The sequence below is a fragment of the Ambystoma mexicanum genome, chromosome 7q, assembly GCF_040938575.1.
Source record: "Ambystoma mexicanum isolate Mex_15411 chromosome 7q, UKY_AmexF1_1, whole genome shotgun sequence".
NCBI classification, from domain to species: Eukaryota; Metazoa; Chordata; class Amphibia; order Caudata; family Ambystomatidae; genus Ambystoma; species Ambystoma mexicanum.
In genome coordinates this window covers 565,286,124-565,298,437 of record NC_090941.1, presented here as the reverse complement: position 1 = coordinate 565,298,437, position 12,314 = coordinate 565,286,124, and the positions used below count along the sequence as shown (strand labels likewise).

At 41.9% G+C, this 12,314-nt stretch overlaps 1 protein-coding gene across 2 annotated transcripts in view; it reads left to right on the top strand.

Annotated features, from left to right (window-relative positions):
• ATP7B (ATPase copper transporting beta) overlaps window positions 1–12,314 on the top strand; it is a 1,159,214-nt gene that overhangs the window by 281,224 nt on the left and 865,676 nt on the right. For both annotated transcript variants that reach the window (XM_069640108.1, XM_069640109.1), the window contains exon 2: window positions 9,550–10,801. In XM_069640108.1, the coding sequence (XP_069496209.1) occupies window positions 9,550–10,801 (1,252 nt within the window). The remainder of the gene's footprint in view (window positions 1–9,549; window positions 10,802–12,314) is intronic.

Genomic DNA, 12,314 nt, shown 5'->3' with positions numbered 1-12,314 from the left:
TCAGAGGTATGTTCAAAAGTAATTATACTAACTCTGCTTTTGGTATATACAATGAAAAGCACATGCAATATTATAATATTACTAGTGTGAAAGCCGTGTACACGGGACAAAGTGCATGAAGAAAGACATTTTCAGAGTGGTGATTTATTATGTGGTATATCTTGATGTATTCTTATACAGTAGGTTTTCATTCACCCAGTAGGACCACTATATATCCTAAGGCAACAGCTTCCTCTAGCCATTACAACAGGCAATGCGGGTAGTCTCTAGTGCGCATGACTGCATCGGACAAACAGTAGAACCACTATATATCCTTAGTCAACAGCTCCCACTAGCGGTGACAACAGGCAAAGCAGGCAACCTCTACTGTGCATGACTGCATCGGACAAACACACATCTTGCCTTTTATTATATGGGATTGGTGGCAGAAAGAGGTAGTACATACATATTTATTGTGTTTGTGTGTGTGTGCGTTTGTGGTGCAAAACGACATAATCAAGGGTCACTGCAAAGCTATCTTTAAGAAAATAATATGTATGTATTATGTGCTTTAAGAGGGATGGAATGCAGTAGTGTACTAGAACTTGGAAGCAGAAGGTGAAAGAAGGATTGGATGGATGTTCTGGAGAGCAACAGTTGATAAGCTGCAGGTGGAGTAGTATGCTTTTTATTATTGCTGTACTTTGGGACCTCATGTGAAATTGTTAACCCTATGTTCAGCTGGGCGTTGTTCATTTTTTGTCACATACCTGTGGCCAGGACATTTTAGATGAACACTGGTTTCATCCTGTAGGTGTGAACATGTCCAGAAGGCCTCCAGTCAGGATGTCTGTACAGGAGAGTTGTACTTATGTATGTATCAAGGGCAGTTGCATGGAGCAAGATATCATAATAGTCAATCATGGATAGTGTTCATCTGAATTTGAAAATTGGTGTCTCAGATGAGAATCAAGGGTGATGGGAGACCTTTGCGGTAGGCACTTTGTTGTTGGTGTCCTGAAACACAGATGGCCTGATCTTCCTGCATTCAATGCAAGCCTTCATCTTTTGACGTCTGGTGTATTATTGATATCGTCAATCATTACATTTCTGTACCTTGCTGATAATGTTGATGTCTAGGGCATGCATGTACATAACACGAAGGGTCAACCCTTTGTATGTTCATTGGCCAGCATCAAATCATTGTCCTTTGCTATACAAAGGAGAACAGGCAAGACAAAATGTGTGATCCATGTTTTTCTAAGTCATTAAATTGACTGTTGGATGATTGTATTTGTTCACTAGGTTATTTGTGTGGGTCACTGTTTCCACTATGCCAGCAAGGTACTACCACAACTGTGTATTTGATTTGGTATAATAGGAATGCTTGAGATTGAGTTGTGGATGCTGGGTATTCTGGGCTATTTTTCCCCCCCTACAGTTGCCTACTTGAGGAATTATGATTTGTGCAATGGGAAAGCACCTGGGGCTTTGCCTATGTGGTACAGCGGTGAAAAACTGTTTACACAGTATACTCTACTCATAGTTATAATTCAGCTCTGCTCTCTGAGGATGATCATGTATTGTAGCAGTTCTGTGTTTGCAGCAGTTTTTCATGAAAGAACTGTATATTGAATTCACTCCCAGAACATCACCCATTAACCTAGAAACCATTTTACCAATCCAAGTAGTATGTTACATTCCACAATCTTTTGAGGAGCACTGCTGGTTTGGTTACTGATGTGCCGTCTGTGCAATGTGCAGTACCACCAGCACAGCTCAGGTCTCTGAGTCAAAGATACATAAATAGGGGTGTGATATTTGAATGCTTGCAATACCCTTCATCGAAAAGCGACAAAGTACATTTCCTGTTGGGATAAAATTAGTAGCGAGATTATCAAAGGCCATACCACTCTAGATATATGCCCTGTATAGGGCCACTAGTGCGAGAGGTCCCTTGGGCAGCCAGCACACTTCAGAATCGAGCTTGGCATGAAACACTTTCCATCAAGGATGGACTGGATCACGGCCCAGGTTTGCAGTAATGCTGGAAGCATACTTGGGCCCTCCTCACCACCCACCGCTCGCCCTACAGTAGCAACCATGACTTTGCTTTTGTCTGCGGGTCCCAGAAAGATATTAATAATGTATGCAGATAGTCCGAAATGGATAGGAGTCTCATTTTTAAACCCTGTACTTGTTATTACGTAGTGCCCAGTCCTTTTTATTTGATGGAGGAATTAGATGATCAACATTACATCTGCCCCCTCCGTCAGCTAATCTTGTTTGAATTTCTGAGTCATACAAGCACAGATTATGCAGAGTTATATTTCACTATTTATGGTTTTACAGATCTGTTCACGCAGCTTGACAGCTGCTTGGTCACAGTTTTCTCAATGAAGGGTAACTGGCTTCAAATGAATTTTGGTAATACCAAAGCCTTGATCTTTTAAGTTCCATCTGTCTGCCACAGTGTTTCATTAAATATGGAGCTCCTTGTTCATTTTCCCTCCCTACAGTTCCTCCTACTCGTCAGTTAAGATTCCTAAAATGCTGGTGCGATCCTGAGATGTCTTTAGAATGCAAGTTGACTTGGTTGTTAGATTGGACGTCTTGCAGTTTCAGAACCAATGATGTGTTTTGTGCTAAGTTTGAAAAGCACACCAATTAAGATTGGCCTGAGCGCTAGCTGCTCTAGGCTCAACTACTGTAGCAGTCTCCATGCCTATCTCTGTCACAAAGCCAAGTAGGATCAACACAAGACTGACACCAAGGGACGTGTTTCACCAAATATTTATTATGGAATTTTACAGGGTTCCCCATGCTACGAAAATGCAACATAAACATTATAGAAGTAGGGTGGCCTCTCCTTGGGTTCAATCAGTTAAAGTTTTTCATTTGAGTGAAACCTAATCTGGCTCCCCTCTTAGTAGATTCACAGTCCAGACATGCCTTAGAATGCTGGCTGCCTTCTTTGGCTCCTCGTTTTACCGATTGTTTGCTTTTCGTTGTCTGTTCGGGAGACCCCCCTTCCTAGGGTCTTCAGGCCCCACATGCGCCGTATGCTGTGCCTGGACAGAAGCCGGGACTGGAGAGTGATGCGCAAGACCGTAAGACTCCCCCACGAGGCTTGTATTTTGAGTCCACCTGAAGGCTTTACTTCCACCTTCTTCCTAGCTCCCTCTCTTAGGATCCTGGCTCTCTTCTCCAAATCCTCATCCACTCCTTCCTCCACGATGGGTCACATCCGTCCTCTGCCTAGGGGGGCCTCCCTGCACCTCCTGTCCTTTCCTCTCACCTGATCTCTCTACCGGTACTTCCTCTCCAATTCCTCATGAGATCAAATCTGCACCCTTCCCAGTCTCTTTTCCATCTGCCTCCTGGGGAATGTCTCCACATTGGGTGTTTCTACTCGCCTCCCCCTCCTTGAGTTGTTCCATTATCCTCAGACCTCATCCTGATGTTAACTACCAACCTCTACTGTCTGGATATCTCTCTCTCTCTCTCTCTCTCTCTCTCTCTCTCTCTCTCTCTTTCTCTCTCTCTGTTTCTCTGTCTCTCTCTCTCTCTCTCTCTCTCTCACCTATCACTCGTGTCTCCTTCTAACCTCTTCCCTTTCACTGTTCTCTCCTCCAAACTTATCTCCTGTTAGTATCTCCTCCAGCCTCCTCTCCCTTTTTTACCACTAGGCTGCTCTCTCCACTCCACCATTTAATTTTCATGCTTTTTAATCAACTCCTTTTTCAACTGTCTCTGTCTCTAGCAACCTCTACCATAACCCGCTCGTCAGCCTTGTGACCCACACAACCATGAAACTGCCTGTGCTTTGAACAGGGTCCAAGCCCCTCCCCGGACCCCATCCTTTGTGGAAATTAATACATATGTGTCTCTGATTGGAGTGGCGGATTTCAAAAACCCTAAACACCGGTTTGTAATACGTGTGGCCACAATCTGCAACAACACATAGCTAGTTTTCCTATGTGAGCATGGAACACCACCAAATGAATCACCTGCCATAGGCTTCTCTTTCCCACTAGCTGAAGTGGTTTGCCCCCCCCCCCCTCAAGCTGCTGGCTCATCCTTACTGTGGCTAAAAATTACCTTTGTCCTCTCCCTGCGAGTTGCCCAAGGCTGTAAGCAAAATCAAAGGATTAGTGGGGTTTAGACAATGCTTAATCCATGGGGAATTTCCTAAAGGGCCAGGCACCAATCCTGATAACAGTCTTCGGCCTTAGCTCTGGGGATGGCTGGGGTTGTACAAGGGATCCCCCATGTACCTCCTTCGAGCCCAGCCTCATGATGCAGGTGGTAGCATTCGGCCCCCATCCCATCAGGCTCGTTCAGGGAACTTCATCACACCGTCTTTGTCAAAATACTGCTTTGGATGTCACAAAATGCAGCACTATTACTAATTTTTTGGTGTCCCTGAAAGGGACCACATTTGGAATCTCAGCATATCCCTACATTGACTCACCATAAAAGTTAGAATTGAGTTTAAACTGAGGTGCTTGAACCGCAGATGAACCAGGAGAACCCAATATATCCCACAGACACAATTACTATGTCCCGTCACAGGCTGAATTCCGAACTTCTAGGGGCTTAGTGTTGGAGCTCAGGGAATGCCTATTCAGACATCTTGTGCATGGAATAGCTTCACCTTAACACCGCAGCAGCAGACTTAGCAGAAGCCTTTTATAAAGGTCTTAGAAATGTCCAGTTTGCCTGAGAACTCCCTCACGTTTTAGCCCGATCTCATTTGCGTAAATCTGGTCCCTCTGGGTGGTTCGTTTTGTATAACTTGTGCCATATAAACGATGCCACTATGACACATGGGAGAGCCTTCAAGGTAGGCACTTTAAACAGAAAAAAAAGAAAAAGAGAAGACATTGGATAAACGCTACCTGACCCTACCACTAATAAGAATGGCAATTCGCATCGGCCATGGGCTGAAGATCGACAAAGTTCTAATGGCAAACCAAAACCGCTTAGTGACCATTTTAACATGGACCTATAAAAGCGACGCAGATAAGAGTGTGAAATGCACTCCGATAGCCATTCTAAATACATACTGGAATCCTGCCAAAATTGAAGCTACAGCATTCCTTATGGAAATCGAAAATGCAATGGATGAGGTTTTGGCGGTTCATCAAGTGCCACACATACTAATTTGTGGAGACTTAAACGCTACATGCTTATCGCCCAAACCCAAAAGAAACTCCACTCCTTCAGATCACAGAGGTGGTCTTTGGTTAAATCTAATGAACTCTAGAAAATTGCAAAGTTTGGACACAGTGTTTCCGAACCCCGTTCGGCTGGCGACCTGGACAAATGGAACGTTTCAATCAACAATTGACCATATTTTCATCTTGAGACCGTTTTTAGATTTGATTGTGTCCTTCGAGGTGATTCAAACCAAGGCCAGAGACCACAACCTCTTAAACACCACTTGGAAGAGTACAAATGATCCTGTGGAAAAACTGGCATATCACTTCGAACTGAACATGCAAGGAAACAGACTTCGGCTTTAGGCCAAAGATATTAGAGATCTGAGTAGTAGATACAAAGAGTTCAAAATGGACGACCAGAGAAACATGATCGACTTCGGCCCGTTGTTAACAGCATACAATAAACCTTGCCTAAAAACGCGTTTGCCTGTCAGCTACAAAAAACACACTTACGATAACCTGATAGTCGATAAACGACGAGAATACCGAAAAGCGAGAAGAAATGCAGCAAAGTTAGATCCAGAGCAAGCAGGAGTGGCTAGACAAGAAGCAAAAATCATCTACCGTTCCTGGCTAAGATCATATCGAGCAAAACTCTACCAACAGGACTTGGAAGCAATACTGAGATCTATCTGCACGAATAACCCGAGAGAATTTTGGTCATTATTAAATTCCACCACTGCCAACAAGAGTGACAACATCCATAATGGCATTGGAGAAAAACTTAGACAAACTACATCAAAGAATCCTTTAAATCACCTTTGGGCCAAAAATCCCCAACATCCGTGGAAAAACAGGCGCCTTGGGTGAAACTCGATGATCAAGAAGAAATCTATGACCAAATAAACAAACTGAAGAAGTCAAGAGCTCCGGGTCCCGAGGGTATTACCAACATAGACTTAAAAGCCCACCCCGAAGCCTGGTCAACATTTATCAGCCAAGTCTTCACAAGATGTTCAATGTCCAAATCCATACCAGCTTCATGGACGACAGCTACTATGATTCCGATATAAAAAAGAGGTGACACCAACAACCCTTCCAACTATCGCCCAATTGCGTTACTTGATCCAATTGGAAAGGTCTATGGTTCCCTACTCTTGAAAAGGTTCCAAGCCTGGGCAAATTAAGCCCCGTGCAACGACCAATTCCAATCAGGGTTTAAAAAAATTATGGGAACATCTTACTAATAAGTGCCTTGAAAAGTAAAACGATTGAAGGGTGCCCAAGGTTATACATGGCCTTCATAGACTTTACGCAGGCTTTTGACAAAGTCGACAGGACCCTTCTATGGAACAAACTAGAGGGTTGGTCCTGCCCTAAAGAAATTCTGGACCCCATCAAAGCCCTACATAACAACACAACAGTAAGAATCCAGCTAAATGGCAAAGGGTCCCTATCATCAACAATTTCGATCCAAAGGGGAGTCAAACAGGGGTGCCCGTTGACCCCCTCACTCTTCCTGGCCTACCTTGGAGATTATCAGGCAGCAGAAACCTCCGTTAGATCTTTTCCACTGTAGTTAGGCCAACAAAAAATCAACAGACTATTCTATGCAGACGACCTAATCTTAATTGATCAGACGCCCATAGGATTACAACGGCAACTTGACAATCTCCTGACATATGTAACCATCAACAACTTGGAAGTCAATAAAGAAAAAACTAAAATAGTTATTCTTGAAAACACAACTAAGAAAGTAGACAAGACCAAATGGTACTTTAATTTGTCTGAAATTGAAACAGTAAAAAGCATTAAGTATCTAGGTATTACACTAGACAGTTCAAAAAAAGAAACAGCAATGCAAGAGATTCTCCACTCAAAAACAGTTCAAAAAAAGAAACAGCAATGCAAGAGATTCTCCACTCAAAAACTAGAAAACTGGCAACTCAGGGAAAAGCAATCGACCAGAAATTTGGCCGCTTTTCGTTGTTACCCGTTATTGACTTCTACAAAATGAAAGTAGTCCCATCGATAACCTATGGAGCTGAGGCAATGTTACTGCTACTGGCGGAAATCTGGCCTAAATTGGAAGCGTATTTTTGGAGGACAGTTCTGGGTCTTCCTACCTCTACACCAGTAGCGTCCATCCGAAGAGAACTGAGCCTCTTGTCTCTACAAGGGACATTGAACTGCAATTCGCTGAGATTATTCAGAAAATGCTTGCTACCTACAAGTTCACTGCCTTTCAGAACAATAAAATCAGCAATGGATGATGAAACGAATAAGATGCTAAAAACTTGGAGGTCAGATATGAAAGCTCTTCTGAAATCAACTGAGAGTGACGAGGAGGAATTGGTCCAGAATCCGACAAAAGTCTTGAAAAAAATCAAAGAACTAGACTGGATTCTGACCTTGTCAAAAGCCTCAGAAAACAAGCTAACACTCCACCTACCTCCAAATATAAAGAAACTGAATGAACTTCAGGCCTACATCAAACAATTTCCAAGCAGGCAAGCCAGAAACTATCTTCTAAAAGCAAGACTCAATCTACTACCAACAAATGAAATTCAAGCTATCAGAGGACTTTCAAACACAAACTATTGTAGGCTTTGCCAAAACACAAACGAAAAAGAGACTATCCGGCATCTCCTCTTAAGCTGTTCAGAAATGAAAAAATTAGATCAACTTACATGCAATATTTTTCGTCTGATCCTTCTCTAGAAAACGAAACGTGCTGGTGGTTTAGAATGATAAGCAGTGATAAACCAACTTGGCTTATGGCTATCTCAAAAATTCTCCAACATTTAATGACCACACTGGCAAACCTGCCCTAACTCTGTAAATCATCTAGAATATTAAGAGCGAAGTCGCAGACATCTCCAGCCCAACTTCTCTGACGATAGGCCTTCGTCTCAAAAGCTCAACAGTGACAAAGGGTCTATAAATGGCTGAAACGACAAGTCAAGTCAAGCAAATTTTAATTTTAAGAAAAACGTTTGCGTCTACAGAAAATGTTTTGTAAAAATCAATTACTTGATTCATACAATAAAAAATAAAAATAAAAAATAAGAATAACTCAAATATAGGCCAAAAGAATGTCTCTCTTCTCCTATTCGTTCTTTAAAGAGGCTTCCTTAGATTAGCATTTTATGACTTTGTTTGGTTAATGTGCAAACTTCTTTTTTTTATTTTAATTTTTTAATATAGATTTTCCCAAGTTATTTGGTCTGCTAGTCTCTTGATAGTTGCTTCATGAGTTTGTGTAGCTCTTCCCATATATTCTTTCCAGCTTTACAATAGTGTTTTTTGTGATATCTCTGAGCTCTCTTGCTTTCACTTAGTTATTGCTTATATACTTGTGGTTCAATCTTTCCACTATTTAGTTTGGCCTTGTTCAAATCACTTTTCCCCTCTCCGGGTTTCTTGACACTATATTGTCTCTTTCAAGTCCCTGTTCCCTTGACAGCCTTAGTTCTTCAAGTCTCCTTCTCAGAAGATTTCCCCCTTCTTCCAAGGGTATTTCTTTCCACTTTTGATCTATTTCTCAACCATCATTGTTTGTCACACTCTGTATGGCTTTGTCACTTCTCAAAGTTCATTTACTGTTTGATTTTCCAAGTTACAATTTTGAGAGTCCTTTCCCCTCCCACTACTTTGCTTCTCTGGCCTCCCACCTCTCCCGTTTTCTCCGGTAGCTTTTTCCTTGTAGGAGAATGTTGTGGCGCTTGACACGCTTTTGGGTACTCAGCTTCTCCCTTTCATGGTGCGGTCTCGTGCTTTGTTGTAGCAGCCAACGAAAGGATGACAGATTAGTCTTTACAGCAGGCAGACCCATATAGACAGATATGATATTGGGCTAAGGGAGTTCCTCATTGGAACAGGAGTCCTTGTCCCTGAAGCAGGAGTCTCTCACAGTGTGGGGTCCCACTTGCTTCAACCCAAAGGCAGGGTCGTGCAGGGGCCTCACCCCCTTGGGGAAAAGGGACCAATACCTGTAATTCTTCACACTAGAATTTAATTTACACGTAGAACAAATTATGTCTTTGAGCCAACAAGTTAATATGCATATATTGTTTCTAGAGATCCCATTTCCTTCTGACGTGTTCAGTGAGACAGTAGAATTTGCGCTACAGTGTGTCCTTTAGATGAGGAAACTTCAGCATCTACTGCAGTGTTGCATGTATTTTTCTATTAAATGGGGAGCATCAGATAAATACAATACACTAGTTTTCTGATGACTGTTCCATTTCTTTATAAACCTAACGTCCTGTAACCCTTAAGTTTTACTTTCAACTTTATTATAATATTCATATTGTGTTAGCACATAATACTTTTACATGATAAGACAGTTTTGGGTTGCAGTTTTGTTGGTAAACTAATAGTTCATTCTTCTTCTCTCCATCAGGCTTTGTCGGCAATTGATTATGCAGCATATGTGAAGTTGCCAACTATGAAACCAAGCTTTGCCTTTGAAAACATGGGCTATGATGGAAGCCAAGACCCCCTCTACCAACAGCCACCCGATCCCTGTGCTGCAGTTGTGGACATTGTGGGCATGACTTGCCAGTCTTGTGTGCAGAGTATAGACGGCAGAATCTCAAAAGTGCCTGGCATTGTGAACATAAAGGTATCACTTGAGCAAAGCAATGCAGTTGTAACATATCTGCCTGCATTAATATCCCCACAACAGATTTGCCTGGAGATTGAGAACATGGGCTTTGAAGCCAAAATTGCAGAAGGAATAGAGTCTGCATCAAGAAGTGGGCCCCCATGTTCATCTCAGTATAGTGGAGAATCCTTAATTAAGCTCCATGTGAAAGGTATGACGTGCCAATCATGTGTCAATACTATCGAAGGGAAGGTCGGCAAATTGCATGGTGTCCTCAAGATCAAGGTTTCACTTGGTAGCCAAGAAGCAGCCATTACTTACAATCCTCAGATCATCCAGCCAGAAGACATCAGACGCCACATAGACGACATGGGGTTTGAAGCAGCCATAAAGGCCAAACCAGATCCAATAAAACTTAGAACAGTTGATGTTGAACTTTTACGGAAGGCAAGCACCAAGAGCCTTAATGCTGGTCTTCATGATAGCACCTGCAAGGCAGACCCTCACACAGAGGCATTGAATAGTGGGACATCTATAACTATTGGCATAGATGGAATGCATTGCAAGTCTTGTGTACTAAATATAGAAGGAAACATCTCTGGTCTTCCTGGAGTGCAAAGTATCCAAGTGTCCCTCCAAGAGAAACAGGCTTTAGTGCATTTTGTACCGGAAATAATTACAGAAGTATCGTTAAAACAAGCTATTGAAGCTCTCCCACCCGGGGAATTCAAAGTGACTCTCCCTATAGAATTATCAGGCAACGTAGATACTCTTTCATCAGATACACCATTTTACTCCTCATCGCCAACGTCCAAAGACCAAGTACAAGGCACAAGCAGCAAAGCTGTGATCATAATTACAGGAATGACCTGCAACTCTTGTGTATCGGCCATAGAAGGGATGATCTCTCAAAAGAAAGGAGTGCAACAAGTGTCTGTCTCTTTGGAGGATGACAAAGGGACCTTTATTTATGATTCTAGTGAAACAAATGCTGAAGATTTAAGAGCAGCTGTGGAAGACATGGGATTTGATGCATCTATTTTTTCTGGTATGTATTTACTGAAAGGATTAACACTACCCAAGGTGCGTGAGGCTAAAAATAGCTCCTTGGTTTGATGGACTCCTGTTTTGATTGTATATGGAGTCTCTTTTCCCAAGGTTTGGCATACACGGGCCTGCAGCAACCAATATGTATCTTATTGAATTCAAGTACACTGCTACATTGCTATAAAAATTCCGCTCACTCACCACTGTAGCCTCCAAAACTCAGGCTTTTTTTCCTTTTTATTATTAAAAGGTACTTTATTTCAAACAATATAGCAATAGTTTTACAAACCCACAAAACAGGGCTGAATCAATACACTGTCCTGCCTGCATTTGTGGGTTTACTCAGAAATAAACAGAAATAAAGTGGGCCCACATTCAATTTTTACTCTCCTATAAGATGCTGTATTTTTAGAAAACAAAATGGACTGTTGTCCATTTAACTAAAGGTTGCTGGATACTCTCTGGTAACTGAAAAGGTTTATTTTGGGCCTTGTCAGTTACTTTGGACAAATGCATTGTTGCTGTTGATGTCCTGCTAACATCACACATTTCCTGTCTTTTTGAAATGGTTTGCGCAGGATGTAGTTCACATGTTTGTTTTAAAATATGGTGTTTTTCATTGCATCCTTTTCTTTGGTGTAGATTTACCTACAGTTGTACTAGTTAAAGTAGGAACATGTTGTGGTTTGCAGGTAGATGAAGTAGCTAGGTTATGTATGGAATAAATAGAGAATTCAGAGGTGAACTGCTTGAAGAAAGGGTAGCTCAGGGATAATGCTTTTGTTCTGGGAGCAAGACAATGCAGAACAACCCAGGTTCGAATCCCGGTTCCGCCCTTAGAGACTGGTCTCTGGCATTAAGGGCGTTACAAAAGATTAATTAAAGACAAGAATTTTGCTTAAGGTTATCTGACGGGTGGAGAGCAGTAGAGATTAATTGGGGATATGATAAGTTGTGGAAGTGATTTCTACTACGCCACAGGATGCCCTTGGCTGCATCAGATTGCATACATATGCATCCATACATAAATATGATAATGCCTCAGTAGAAAAAGATACTCGGACTGGTGGAGTAACCATGTGATTTAGCAAGGGTATGCGAGTGGAGGATGTTCAGTCATGAGCAGTCCCAGTGCTGAAGGACGCCCAGAAACAAAGGAATTATCAAAGCTCCTCATTACGAGTTTGGCACTACAAGGCATAAAAGAAGCAGGGTTGCATAGCTATTGGCTATATAATTCTGTAGATTTGGTATTTAAATTGACACTTGTGAGCGCCAAGAGACCACGCAGGTGGCAACAGTACACGATATAAGAACCTTTACCATAACATATCAAATGATTGATATATGCGAAATGTCACTCCAATGTGCCAACTCCTAAGATCATCAAATAAGAGATTATTGATCGGTGAGTCAAATCAAATGTATTGACAGTGTTATCTTCACACTAAATCAATTATAGCTTGTAACCCTTTTTTCAGAATTATATTGTATTCGTTTCTACTTGCACACAG